The following is a 15,943-nucleotide window of genomic DNA, read 5'->3' as shown; positions in this document are numbered from 1 at the left end:
GCATGGATGGAATTTTATGATGGATTTTTCATTCACCTTCTGATGTACTTAAGTTTTGGAAATTTGTACACTTGTGTGTTTGCGATAACAATACACTATCTTGAAATTTTCAAAACTTAATTTAAAAATAGCATGACTGATTTAATTAAATTTTGATGCACTACGACTGGCGCCACCTGGTAGTGAATATGAGAAAACTGATTTAAAGTTTTAATAATATTTATAATGGAAAATTACAGATTAAAGATCAAGAAATGAATTAACGATAACCATAAAAATAAAATATTCTGCTTTTTAATATAATAATAAAACTGTGCTTTTAAAAACTGTTTTCTATTCAATTTTTAGCAGGATAATTGGGTTATACATTCATGCAATAAAATAGAAGGACAAACTACACGCGTTCCAAATTTTATTCCTGATTTATAATTATATGGTATAAAAATAAAAAATATATTTTTTGTTCCATGTCCATATATACAGGAAGGGAAACAAACATATATAGTCTGCTTTTGAATTAATTGAGTCAAACACTTAGCGAAAATCTGTCTTTTGTTTAAAAAATCACATAATAAAATTCATCTATTAAATTTGTTTATGAGTTATTGTGTTTACATACGCACGAAAAAACAGGCAGTTAAGTAATTGGAAGACTTATTTCAAAATTAAAATTACTTTTTACAAATGAAAAAAGCAAATGTGATATATTTGTTAAATGCTGTGTAGCTGCTCCTAACCAAAATAGATGAAACAAAACCATTTCGGATAATTTTTTTTTGTTAAATCATATTTTGGTAACGGAAGAAAATTATGCGATTAACCCCTTCACTGATTTATTTTCTTTACTATGAAATTAGACGAAGTCTGCAATGTTTTGTCGTTTTGATTCAATTGAAAATTCATATAGAGCACTTGAGATATTTACTTTATGTAACTTTTGTATAGCATTATAACAATTATCAACAGCTTAATTGTTGACTAAAACTGTAAAAATGAGATATATCGATGCACGCATGCGTACGGGCAAGCCGGTTAAGTGGTTAAATTTCTGATGAAATAATGAAAGCCGTTGAAATTTCATTGCAACATTGAAAAATTATGTAAAAGGTTTGTTTTAAAAATTCTTAAAATTCAGGAAAAATTACATAACAAATAAATTAATATCCTTAAAAGATAAATTTTATATTTTAAAACCATGTAAATATATAATAATAATATGTAAATATTATACAATAATATTTTCGGCAGTTCTGGGATAAAAACTACAAATTTTCTCATTATTTTTAATTAATTAAAAATTCAAGAAAAAAAAAAGAAAAATTGCTCTAAATGCACATTTTCTCACTTTTAAATGAATGCACATGAAAACGCACACAGCACAACACACATTATTTTTTATAATTAAAATAATAATAATTGATAGAATGGTAAAGAATGAAAAAAAAAAAAACAAAAAAAAAAAAAAAACGTGGAACTAAAATTATCCTTAGAATATTTAGAGGGCAGAAGAATTTTTCTACTCTAAGAAGTAGGATTCTTATAGTCCTTTAGACCAAGGTAAACAAAATATTTAATATATTTATATGCTTCTTTAACGTTAAAAAAATGACGACGTCTTATTTTGAATTATGAGCCCCCAGCCCTCTTAGTCATATTTAATAAAATATTCTTGATATTCTAATATTTTAAACAAAACATTTCTTTTCTTCTGTAATCAAAGCTGATGGGTAACTTTGAATTTCATTATTTTGAAAGTGCCCTTTCCAAAGCACGATAATTTATTGTAGCACCTTGTTCCAAATAGTCATTGAAAAAACTAAAATTGCAAATCATTTTTAGTAAAAGTGTGATTTTATTTTGAAAAGATATTTATAAATTCCTTATTAACTATATCAATCTTCGGTAGTAATTCTTTTTTCCATCACTCGTCTGGTAATTAGTGGATTCTAAATCGAAAAAACCATGTTTATTAAGAGCTGTCCATTAATCGATCTATATTTTAAATATAGATCGATTAACGGAGAGAATACAAACAATACTCATAGAAATTATTAATCCTTGATCTAAATATGACATAGTCGGAAGGAGCAATACCTGTTCAATACAGCGAATGTGGTAAAACGTTCCCATTAAGCCCTTCTCTGTTGCGAAAGCTCTCTAAACATTGGAAAAAAGAATCTAAAAATCGTTTTCTCTACCAGTTCCCTTTTTCTTCATTAGATATAGACCGCCTTCGTCTATTAACTCTTCTCTCTCCATGTTAATAATATTAATCTAATGATACCAATTAATGTTTCTAAATTGCCCATTTAGACCTTCTTTTATCCCAGTAAAAAAGTCTATTTGTAACTAAATTTGCCTAATAAACATAAACTAAGATTTTAGCTATGTTTGCAAAATAGTAAAATTAATTAGCGAATAAAATTGACGAAATTGACTCAGTTATTGAAGATGGAGGATCTGTAAAACATTCATTTTGAGATATTTCTCCAAGATAAACGGTGGCAATAGGCAAATATTGATGAATTATCTAGGAGTTCTGAGTTTTTATATGAAATTAAGATAAGGTGAAAAAGTTGGAACAGAGGAACTTTGACGTGATTTTTTTCTCATAGAGAATATAAAGTGAAATGTGATTTGAAATACCTCTCGAAGGAGGAGGCAGTGAGGAGCATGTGATCGTTGATGACTTATTTATATGTCCTGAACACCAACGAATTCGTGCCGGCGACTGTGAATGGGGAATTGGTTCTTTGATTTCCCTTTTTACTTTTATGGATTCAATTAGTCATCACAAAACAGGTGAGGTAATTAGAAAGGGAATTAAAATTATTTTCAGAATATAAGAAAGCAGAAAGCTTGCTCCGTTCAGAAAAGTAACCTGTACCAGATTTGTATGTTAATGAAGAATTTTATCGATGCTACTGAGAAGGGCCTAAAAAATATAGGAGAATTTTAATAAACTCTGGGAGCTAGTCAAGGAAGAACTCTAATCACACAGTAAAGAGCAATATTTTAATCATCGATATATCGGAAATTAATTTTGTGTAATGTGAAAAAAAAAATGAAGAAAAAATTTAAGAACATCTGTCCATCACATTTCTCGCTTTTAGCATTTGATTTACAGATAAAAAAATCAATGGAAGATGTATTTTTCATATATTTATCATTTTTTTAATGAAATCACCATAATAAAAGAAATCACATTTTGTTATCTTAAGTAGCTGTACAATTTTTCTCTATCTAATGAGAAATATTTCAGCTGCTAAAATATTTTTTTTCTTCTATTTAAAGAAGTTTCTGTGAAGTTTCTTTAACATTCTATCATTATTGATGAATTCAAATAATTATGTTGGGCTCCAAGTTATACCTGTTTGGGATTATCTTCATCACTTTGGTTGCCTGGATAGGTAGGCAATTCCCTTTTACACTATGTTAGGTGCTGATGATATTTGGTTACTTTTAATTGAAATATGAGAAATTTAAAATAAATTCTTATTACATATTTTGTAATATTATTTGAGCAAACATTTGCAAGTCCTTTTTTTAGAAATTATGTTTTTGTTTTGGAAATATGCAATTCATTATTAAGGCATTTTTTTAAAAAATTTTCAGAATTTAAAAATGTTTTGCATTTTTTAAATATTGTATTCGAAAGTTTTTTTTATTTCATTCTTATAAGGTTATATGCAAGTTGAACTATTTAGAAATTCTGCTAGGGAACTGAAATTGTTCATATTCTTGAAATGCGTAAGTCTGATTTAAAAGAATATTAAGTGTTTCAGCAGCAATTCCGTTTAAAATTGTGAAAAGGGAAGTCAGATTTTGTTTTTGATTCAAATGTTTATTATTTATTAGTTATTTTTGTGTTCAACAGGAAAAATGGTTATATTTCATTTCGGTTTAATCGTTTAAATATAAGTACATGTCCCTGATTCCACCAAATTGTCAGAAATAAAAACTTATTAATGTAATCGCCTCACATAAATTCTGTTTATTGTGCACAAAAAACTTTCAAGCGACTATTAATTCCATGACATCACAGCGCTATTAAATATGTAAATAGCTAATCTTCTTTTTATTCATCGTGTAAATTACACAAATATATACAGAATCTGAATCAGAATCTGAATCCATTTTATTTTTCTATTTCTTTCGCAGATTTGTATTAATATGGTGACAATTGATGCTTTGAACTTTGGAAGACTCATTTGAATTTATCCATTTTTATTATCGTTTGGTCAAGATGTTTATTTTCGTTAAAAAGAATTCATAAATTTAAATTATTTGTAAGTTGAGAAATTAAAAACGATTATTTGGAAAATTTTGATATTTCCGAAAGAGTAGAAGTATTTATTCTCCAAAAGATATTTGCCAAAACGAATATAAAGATTCTTTTTGTTACTCGAAATATTTCTGAGGAAAGTACTATTTCAAAAGATAAACGCGTTTACACGTATACGTTTAAATGTACACAACGTTTATACATATACAGCGTTATCAAAAATATTCAGACACTTTTGAATTGTTTGCATTTTTCGGTACAATTTTATTTTAACGGCGGCCAAAAAGCGCCAAGAAAAAAATTCGCCAAATTATAAAAATATATTCAAGTACATTATTATTTATTATGAAAAATTGCGAACGTGCGAATCACATACTATATAGTTGACGATTGAAATCGCCAGATTGGCGAAATTTTTTCTTGGCCCTTTTTGGTCGTCGTTATTAACAACAAGTACTAATTTTTCTAAATTTCCTCTTATCTTGATTGTGAAAAATAAAATTGTTTGTGCTTAAAAAATGTTAAGCAAAGTTTTTGCTCGTAAAATAAGATTCCTCTTTCCATATCTCCCTAGTTTACATAGATTCTATTTAATGCAGGAAATTGCATACATGCGTCAATGATAAGAATTAAAGACTGCCAAGTATCTCGCCAAGTGCGATAAAATTGTACCAATCTTTCACAAACTTGCCAAACATCTACAATCTTGGATGGCTACAAAATATGGAAATAAAAAACTTTCAGAAATTTAAAAAAAAATTACATTTGACCGAAAATTGAACCGAAAAAAATCAACTTTGGAGAACGGATATTAAATTGAAATCGGACCTATATCAACTTACCTCTTCCTGTAGGCCAGAAAATATATCTTTGTAGATGAAATCCATTCTTAGTGCTGTTTCAAAGACTGATTGTGAAGAAATCGCAGTTTTCGGTTAAGGTTGTTTCGATTAAATTAAACTGATTTAACCTTCCACAAACATCTTTAAAAAAAAACAACCTAATCGATTGAACGGTCTGTAAATTAAACTTTCAGATGTGTCAGATGTGTAAACTTCAAAGAAATGTGTCGCTTGCCTTTTTTGATAATGAGCATTGATATAATTCTCTAATTTTCACCATATCATAGACTAGATAAATTTTGATGTCGAAACATAACTCGAGATTACCTTATAAAAAGTATTTCAACTTTTTCGGATCATATACTCAATTTATTAACGGTTTCAACATTGCATTATTTTAGGGAGATTTCTAATTAAAGGAAATTTTGATATTTTCTTATTAAAACTCCAAATGCAGTTTGGAGCCATTTGCGGTTGCATACAAGATGGGGGAATTTTTGTCGAGTTTCTGAACGACTGGCACAATTTTAACATATTTGGCGAGAAACTAGGCATTAGTTGTACATCTTACCAACAATTGAAGGGTTTGCTGCAAAAGGGATGTAGCTCCAATTATGGGAATTTGGAGTTACATGTACTATCATGTTGTAAAATAAAAACTTGTTCGTTTGGTGCCAGAAAGATATAGCTTCAATCGTTAGTTCTCGCGTTAACTCAAATGATGGAGCTGTTTGTCTCATTAGTTTGTTGCAATATAGAGGTAGCTCCTGGTGCTACCACCAGTTTTCTGCAAATTTGAATAATTTCAGTTGCCTCCTTTTTGCAGCAAACAATTCAATTTTTCTTGAACACTAATTGCCTTTGGCGATTAACTAGTTCGTTGAGATATTAGTGATATTTAATTTCAGTAAATCGCTTAGATATACTTTTATGTCCATGATTCCGTCAAACTGTCACATTAAGGCTGTATTATTTTAATTGTTTAATACATGTTCTCTTCCTAAAGGAAATCAATCCCATGACATCATAGAGCGTGTAAATGTATAGTTCATCCATCTTCGAAATTTTTCACGATATTGCAAATTTACTATTTGTCTAGTAAATTATACAGATATTAAACAGAATCCTTCTTCCTTAGCTTTTAGCAACTATGAAAATCACGCGATGAAATATTTGATAAAATAATGAAAACGGTTTGAATTTTAGAGCAACAATGTAATCTATTGTTAGAAATTTTGCAAAAAAAAAATTGACAAAAATGACAAAATTCAGAAAAAAATTGTATGTTAATTAAATTGATATCAATAAAAACCTAACTTTTAAAGATTTTAAATTAAAATACTCGTGTCGGTTACGTTTTATTTTTAACATATGTAAAATCAATTTTTGCTATAAACTGATTAAAAACAGAGATTTAATTTTCATGAATATAAAAATTATTATTGAAGGGATAATTTTTTTTTAAATGATGAGTTTTAAGATGATGTAAACATCCTTTTTGAATATAATATTTTGGAAGTTTTTGTGGAAAAATTGTAAAATTCAGCATAATTTTTAATTAATTAGAATTCTAATTTAAATTTTATAAAAAAGTTACTCAGAGATTCGCATTCTCGTCTTCCAGTTATATATGTACCAAAATTGGTTGCTCTGGATCTAAATTGTCTCACCTGTTGAGGACCTGTGAACACACAGACATATTCCTCTTTATTATTAGTACCAATAGAGATTGGGAATAACGAATTTTGATGCCATTGTTTCTATTTTTCATACCCAATCGACTTCTTTCAATGTCTTTTAACTTTTTACTTAAGACGATAAGCTCCTGTTTAGCAAAGTTATAGAGACAGACCGATTAGTCCAGATATTACTGTCAAATTTCCCTTCCCTTTCGTTAAGTGTTATTTATCACATAACCGTGGCGCTTGTCTTGTTCGCTAAAGTCGCTCGCCCATATGGGTTTGGGGAACAGGAGGGAATTCTAAGACACTCAAAAGAATCCAAGCATGCATTTGCTTAATAGCTTTCAAGTAAGCGGAGACTTCTTTTTCTTAGCATTTCCTTAAGAAAACAGATAGTTATTAAGGTTTTTGAGGAGGGGGGGGATTTTTCTTGTCTTTAAAATATAACCTCGGGCATTCCAGTATTCTTATGTAGCTGATCAAAATGGATTTCAGGTATCATAGAATTAAGCATTATTTTCGAAAGTACTACATTTTATTTATGTTTCACATGTTAAATGAGAATAATGTTGAGAAAATAGAGGAAATCCTAAATTTATTTGACTCGTGTATTTTGATATTTACAGATGCTGAATCTGACTATTATCTATGCAAAATAGAGACATACGACGCCTCCCTCAAAGGAACGATTTCAAGTCCACTTTATGGCAAGCTGTCCTATCCAATTAGTGTTAATTGTAAATACAAAATTAAAGCCCCTCTAGGACAGGTAAGAATGGAATCACTTTATTGCTTAAGGTGTATGTACACACTTGAAACTTCGAAAATCGTTCAAAATATCGAATATTTTTTTTATTGCTTACTAATGTTCTCTGATCCCTTAGCTTTCAAACGATACCAAGATGTTGCCAATATTCGAAATATTTCTCGAGTTATAATTATTTTTCTTGAGGTGCTTTCATTAAAAACTCTAGCTACGGTGTTTTTAAAACTCATTTTATGAAGAATGATATTTTTCCACTATGTTGCTTCATTCAAACAATCATAACTCAACAAGAAATTAACCAAATACAGTTATTTATATATCAAAATAATCTGTATGAAATAGCGAATGTTTTGTACCTCAATCAAAGTTATATTTATAGAAATAAATTTTTAATAGCTGTTTAAAAGTTAAAATTACAGAAAAAATCTCCCTTTTTCTATTCATCGTTGATGAAAAAATTGTTTAAAAAAAACGATACATTTTTATAACTTGTTTGAGGCAGACAACATGAAGACTAATATTAGGCATAATTTCCAACTAGAATTGTGTGTCTGTACAAATTAGAATTTAAGATATCATGTTTAAAAAAATAGGCTAATTAGCTCATTAAATATTATTTAATTAATTAATAATTAGTGTAATATGGTTTTTTCTCACTGAAATGAGTTCAAACATATATTAATAACCTACTGTGAAAAAACTGGATTTTTAAAGTTAAAATTTTTAAAAAAATCTTCAAGTGTGTACGTACACCTTAATCTGCACACTTTTGAAAAACTAAATAGAAATATTGTTGATGTTGGAAAAATAAAAGAAAATGCCATACACTTTTTTAAAAAATGTAATTTTTAATTAACTGAAACTAAGCAAAGTTTTATTTATTATCATGTGAGAACAGGTTGTTGTTTTGGTTTGAGGTTTTTGAAGCCACAAAATGCACGGGTAGAAAGTTGCGATTTATTGTTTTTGAGGCATCAATTTTTTTGCTTTTAGGATTATTAGAAAATGATAAAGAAGGTTGTTACATTTGGAGGCTTATCGCCAACAAAAAGTTACAACTTGGCGCGAATGTCCGCCATTTGTATCCGATTCTCCTGACTGGCCAATAAAGGGCCGTGTCATAAGAAATTATCATCCGAAGAAGCAGAGAAAAAAATGGGAATGGGAAAAAAAATGGGAAATTTAAAAAATCCTGGATTCGGGAAAAAAAGCTTAGAAGTTTTTTTCTCGATTGATTTTTGACGATTGATTTTGAGATGGTCAAAAACCATCGCTTTTCTAAATGTTGGTGATTGTGAAATATGAGTCATGTGAGAATATGATGTTTTTCTCTCGGATTGATACCACGTGACTTTAAACATAATGTTATCATATGATAACTTTTGCGACGGCAGATTTTAATTCTTATCATGTGAGATCATGAGATCACGATGTTGTTTTGGTTTGAGGTTTGTGAAGCTTGATTTTTTTATGAATATTTTTAATTTTAACCCTTATGTTCATTTTCTATAATATACCATACATACAACTTTATAAAAATATACTATCACTATAAAATAATTTTTAACTTAGTTTTATTACACGTTTTTTTTTGACGTTTTTTATAGTGTAAAGAAGCTACCTATATACATTTATTTTGCTTTTCTTCAAAAAAGCAATCTTGCCACGATAAGGGTTAATATTACATGTTACCACCTTTTAACAGAAATTTATGTTCCTAATATTTCAGAATTCATTTTTAACATATTAAAGTTCGCTTTTACATTAAAAATTCCCTGTTTTTTTGCTTTCAGCACTTTACAATGATGCGACTTCGACGATTAGCTTATATCCTTCAAACGAACCCAATTATAATGTTGGAAAAAATAGTATGAATATGCACATCACGTATATTTCGGATGACCAGTCATAAACTGATATTGAGTATAAGCAAATAAAAATTAAACTTCCTCTCGGCAAACTGGAAGGCAAAGGTAGATTTCTGTACATCTAAGTTACTATCTGGCAACATAAACCATTGATGTTAGAAACAGTCAATATCAGGGCTCGAAAGTCCCTTTTCAGTCCCTAATTTTTAAGATATTGCGATTATCCAAAAACTTCAAATACAAACGTTTTTCGTCTCAGTGAGGTGCTAATTCGGCTAATTGAATTTATTTTTCTGTCTTCAGTATTAAGAAGTTACAGCGAAATGAAAATTTCAATCCCTCATCATTTCCACCCTCTTTGAGCCAGATGGGCCATTTACAAATTCGTTCGAGATTTTTGCATTTCTAACAACATATTCCAAGTCAAAAAACACATTTTTTGTCATTATATCTTGTTGCTTTTATCTGATGCAAATGCACTTTATTAGTCTTATTTATAGGTCCTTAGATTTTAACAACATAACATGAATGGTTAGTGTCTATACGACTCTTTGATTTTATAACACTCAAGAAAGATAGCTTAACATTTTTACTGAATATATCTTGAAATTCACTTGCTCCTTAAAACTTATCATTACTAATTGAAACATATATATTGATTTACTTGGAAAATTTAGAGCATACACAGTCCGGTCACGTTAATGTGAGCATCGCCTACTTTTGACGTTAACATTAAATAACCAATCGCAGAAGGCACGTGTTGTTTGCAAATTTGGTGGATATATAAAGTTTGTTGAAGGCATTCGGAAAACATTTCAGTTCTTGCAGTCATGAAGTAACGGAGCGATTTATAGAACGTCCAAAACGTCCACCGTCTCTACAGCAGACGCCTGGTTAATGCACCTATGCTGATTGCTGTTCACCGGCGACGAAGGCTGGAATTTGCACGCCAGTACCGTAACTGGACTTCTACTAAGTGGAGACATAACATAACGCCATCCTGTGCCTCGGTGCCTATAATACTAAGTTATCTAACCAGTTGGATGAACACAAGATGGAAGGAAGAAAAAAAAAAAAGGGCGAGAAAGAAAATAAATAAATTAAAAAAAAGAGAGTGGAGGCAGTTAACTTTTTCCAACAAATCATGTTTATGCTCTATCAGATAGATGGACGCTGCCATATACGGCGTGAAACGTCTGAAAGCAGACACCCTGCAACAATTGCCAGAAGGGCTGAAGCTGGAGGAGTGAGCATTATCATTGTGGAAGGCACGATGGATCAACACAAGCATACATCTATTCTTGGAGGCCATGTTAACCTCTGAATGGGAGTTGTTTTTCCTCAGGATGATGGCATCTATCAGTAGGTCAATGCGACATGTCATAAAGCTCGTAATGTACGTGCGCGGATCGAAGAGCACCAGTCTGAATTTACCGTATTCTCTTAGCCAGCAAATTCCTCGGACTTAAAACCAATAGAGAATCTGTGAGACCATTTTGATCGGGTTGTTCATAGCATGGATCCTTACCCACGTGACCTAGATTATGTGGCCACGGTACTGGAGTTGGCATGGCTCAATATCCCAGTGAACACCTTCAGGAACCTAATTGACTCTCTTCCTGCATGTCTCGCAGCTGTCCGCTCTGCGAAAGATGGTTATTCTGGATTTTGACAGGTGGTCACATTAATGTGACTGGACCATGTATATGATAATCTATACAACATGAGAATTAATATTATGGTAGAAACTTCTAGAGAGTTTAGAAGAACATTTATTTATCTTATTCCGTTTCAAAGATATTTTTCATAACTATTCTTTCATTCTTTACTAATTATAACGAAGAATGCGTGCGTGTGCGCGAGCGCTTTGACGCTCTGCCCATTCAACCTACGGCTACCAGATTTTGCACATACATATCTTGAAAATATATCTTGGAGAATGTTACGGAACTTCCACCACAAAATCCGCAAAGTCAACGGGTTCGCCGGCAGTTGATATATTGTGTAACACATTCAACAGGCCTCAATAATAAACAACGGCGTTTATTAAAACGTAGACTCGAATACACAGACTACAAAACACAGCCGAATAGTACACAAGCAATACATAGTAGCATACTTGGAACAAACAGCAGCCCAGAAGTAGTAATCGGTTACTAACAACGACTACAGCACACAAAGTGGCTAATTAGAATTCAGCAAAAACGGGGAATCTACTTAGCTATTCATTACGGTCTCTCCAAACGCCTGCAATTCTCCACAGTCTTCTCGTTTTAGCTGTATCCAACTATCAACTTACTATTATACGACTGGCTACTCCACACACGACTCGATGCTGCTTTAATGCGTGACACCAAAACTCGGCTCACTTTACCGATTCTTAGTCCATTAATTGCTTGAGCTCTACTCAACGCTTACGTCTTTGACTCCTTATATGATTCTCATTAGACAACTGACTTCAGCTTGGACAGCGGAGAAATAGGGCCGAGAATATTCAAGAAAGAGCAAGTATAATTCGGTTCCTATTGGACCTATCGCCGAAATTCTTGAAAATTCTAGTATTATCCCTTTTATCACCAAAGCCTCAAAATTCATCGCCAAATCGCTAACTAGTCGCCAAACCCAGGGGTTATTAATTCGGCATCCGATCAGCATCCAATAGCGTTGATAGTAAAACTATCTTTCCTACGATAGAACTAACTGCTAGAAAGCAACATTACAGATTCGTAAACCATTTCAAAGATCTTTTTTTTTCTTTTCATAACAAGTCTTTATTTCTCTAATACTGATGAATGCTTGTGTGCGCGCCAATGCTTTGATGCTCTGACCGTTAGATCGACTGTACCAAATTTTCACAGCTTGCACATCTTGAAGAGTAAGGATGTGCTGTTCATTGAAATTTTTTGAAAATTTAATTATAACTTTAATTAATTAAAAATTAACCTGAATGTTAGTTTTATTCTTCGATAACTTTTGTAAACAAATAAACAAAGATTTTTTTTTTTTTACTGTTGCACAAAACTGGAATTTTACACCATTTCAAAATTATGAAAAAGACATTTTTTTAATGATACCAATTTAATTATCGTGAAAAATTTTCCTGACTTTTGAATTCCTTGAATAATTTTTTCATTTAATTTCTATCAATAATATCATTGTTGCATTGAAATTCAAGCTGTTTTTATTGTTTCATTAAATATTTTATGACGAGATTTTCTTCCATTGCTGAAAATAGATAAAGACGGCAAAACAAATAAAAAAAAATTGAAATTGCAGTATTGCTAAATTTAAATGAATCTCACATTTTTAATAGCTTGTGATGTCATGGAACTGGTAACTGTTGCCAAGATTCATGTACACAATGAAGAGAACACGTGTAAGTTAATTAAAATAGCATGGTTTTAAAGCCTGACAATTTGGAATAATGGACTTGAAAATTTAGCTTAATGATTTAACAATAATTAAACATGAAAGGTGTCCCAAAACTAACGCAAAATTTGAATTTGCCACCGTTCGTGCAGTAAAATGTTGGCAATCTTGTTAAAAATACCATTTGACAGCTGATAAGTTAGTTTTAGTAAAAATGGAGCATTACACGATAGAGCAAAGTGTTTAAGCAAGATTTGGATTAAATTAAAAAAAACATAGTTATAATTTTATTGAATTGTAAAGTACACAAGATAGGGTTATGTATGGAATAACAAAAAGGGCAAATGACCTCCACGGATTTGTTGGCTTCTATGCACTCTTTTGACGAAATTTCCCATGACCATTTTGCATAAATGTAGCTGCATTTCATTGATGCAACGTTGGATTTCCTCCTACAATGAACGCATGATTGTGGACTTGTTGGCATTAACCTTTGATTTCAAATAACTTCATAAAAAGAAATCCAATGGTGTTAAATCACTCGACCTAGGGGGCCAGTTCTCAAATTTCGAAATATGGCAGCAAGATATTCATTATTTTCGAAATATTGTTCCGCAATATGAATACATTGTTCTATCGTGTAACTCTCCATTTTTATTAACCTTAAACTATCACCTGTCAAATGTTTTTTTAATAGGGCTTCCTACACTTTAATGCACGAATGGTGGCAATTCAAATCTTACGTCCATTTTGGGACACCCTTTAAATAATACTCCTGGCCAACTATATGGTCTCCAATAGCTACTAGAATTTAACAAACAAATAGACCGCGGTGGCCTGATGGTAAGGTCTCGACTTCGGAACCGGAGGATTTCAGGTTCGTGACCCGATTCCACCGAATAACCGTCGTGTAAGGGGATCAGTTGCACGTTAAATCCGTCATGACGAAACGTCCTCCCGCTGGTGTGGTGTGGTGTGGAGAGGTGGTGCCAGCTTAGGTGTCGTCCTCGTCATCTGACCGCGGTTCAAAATTACGAGGTCCATCCCAAAATAGCCCTAGTGTTGCTTCAAACGGGACGTTAATATAACCAAACCAAACCAAACCGCACCAATTTAACAAACAAAGAATTTCTAGTTGTGTGAATGAGTAATCATTTAAAATTATAAAGATAGTTAAAATGAAATTATCTCCCATTATTACTTACCTTTTTTTAATTTTTTTGCAGATGATTAAAATAACTTTTAAGGACTTCGATTTGTATCCATCAAAATATTGCTACCATAGGCTTGTCATCACTGGGAAAGAAGGGAGAATCATTGTCGTACTCTGTGGCAATCAACTGCCGAGACCGATACTTTCTGACGAAGGAGAGGATCTTAAGCTTGAATTTTATACCGATTTCTATGGCTCTGGTAGAGGATTTCTTTTGGAATACGAATCCGGTCCCGATCTCCGTAAGTAATAAATAATATATTGTTGGATTCTATTTAAAATATTAATGAAGCCATGTAGAGTGGAAGTGATTTTAAAATAACAATTTGAATACACATGGAATAGTGCATCAAATTACTAGATTCTATACATACAATACAATACTAATATTACTATACATACAATTCATACATACATTTAATATCAGTTGACAAAATTCTTATTAAATTTCTATACATACATAAGATGGTAGTAACTGAATTATAAGTAATTTTCTCCCCAGTTCTTTTAACCCTTTGTGATGCAATGTTTCACTGCATGGGACACCTAATTCTGCTCGCTTATAAAATCGTTAAAATTAAATATAAATAGAAAAGGAAATATGTTTAAGATTCACTTTTAACCTTCTTTTTTTAATAATAGATGGAAATTTAAATCAAGCTGATTCGTAATTTTCAGCTTTAGTAAGCTTATTTTTTATTTTAATTATAGTTGTAGATTTTTTTTTTTTTGTAAATTAATTGAATTGAAAACAGATCGGAGAGATCAACTAATTTTTCAATAAGCACCAAAAATGCTTCAAAAATTGCCTCCAATAGTGAATCTGAGCATGCCGCCTTGGGGTGCACCATGGATCATGATAAATCTGCTACACAGATATAACGCAGTGTTTTTTTGTTTTGTTTTTTTGTATTGGAACTCTAGAGATTTTACTCATTTTCACGCTTCTCTGCAATGCTCGCTTAGTCGAACTTTTCAGAGCTCCAGCGGCGCAGTGTTCCAGATGACTGAACACCCCCAAATCGAAACGATAGGCACATATTCACGAAATTTACTTGTGTACTCCTATAGGCCTAAATGTGTTATTTACATTTCTTTTGCTTGAGTTTAAAATTTAAAAGGTAGGGCTGCAAAAGATTACGTCTGACATAAATAAAATTAAAAAAGAAGTGACATGAAATTACCAAGGAAGTACTTTATATTTTAGTTTGTATGAATTGGAAGATGAAAAATGCCAGCCGAATATTAAATACTTTCGGAATTTGAGTGCATTTAACTCTTTTCTTTGTTTTCATCATTTGTGCTGGATAATTCTTTTTGAAATTCACTTGTGAATCATAATTTAATCATAACTTTTTTTACTAATTTTCGCTTCTATCAATGAATGCACATTCACACAGATCTTTTAAATACTACTGCCTCGTTTAATCATATGCTCAGCACAATTTAGCCAGTATTGGTTCTCTGTCTCAAAATCCTCCAACAAATATTTAATTTTTACGGTATTCACTCTTTATTTGTCTTGAATGCACAGATATTAAACAGATACTTTTTTCTTTGGCTTTCAATATAGGAAGAAAGTTCTACTATAAAATACATGATGGAACAACGAAAACGGTTTTAATTTCACTTCAACAATGTAATCTATTGGTGGAAATTATACAAAAAAATTGCATTTAAAAGCCTTGCTGAAATTTAGGAAAACGTTGCATGATTATTGAATTGGTGTCATTAAAAAGACAATATTTTGAATTTTGTGTTGTAATATTTTCGATAAATATTGTGGAAGAACGTCCAAATTCAGCTTAATATTTTATTAATTAAAATTCTGCAAAAAAATTGATCCAAGGTACACATTGTGCCAATTATATGTGCCAATTTTAGCAGATCTAGACCCAACATTCTGACGTATAGAGTG

The 15,943-nt window shown here is 31.2% G+C and overlaps 1 protein-coding gene across 1 annotated transcript in view; it reads left to right on the top strand.

Annotated features, from left to right (window-relative positions):
- The first annotated feature begins 3,283 nt into the window (after positions 1-3,283).
- Positions 3,284-15,943, top strand: part of LOC129969345 (chymotrypsin-like elastase family member 2A) — a 36,615-nt gene continuing 23,955 nt past the window's right edge. Inside the window, exons 1-3 of the mRNA XM_056083882.1 lie at positions 3,284-3,410; positions 7,436-7,578; positions 14,039-14,267. Of these exons, the coding sequence (XP_055939857.1) occupies positions 3,350-3,410; positions 7,436-7,578; positions 14,039-14,267 (433 nt within the window). The 5' untranslated portion in view covers positions 3,284-3,349. The remainder of the gene's footprint in view (positions 3,411-7,435; positions 7,579-14,038; positions 14,268-15,943) is intronic.

Source organism: Argiope bruennichi, chromosome 5 (genome assembly GCF_947563725.1).
Source record: "Argiope bruennichi chromosome 5, qqArgBrue1.1, whole genome shotgun sequence".
Taxonomy (NCBI): Eukaryota; Metazoa; Arthropoda; class Arachnida; order Araneae; family Araneidae; genus Argiope; species Argiope bruennichi.
Note: the sequence above shows the minus strand (reverse complement) of the source record. Positions and strands in the feature narration are given on the sequence as shown.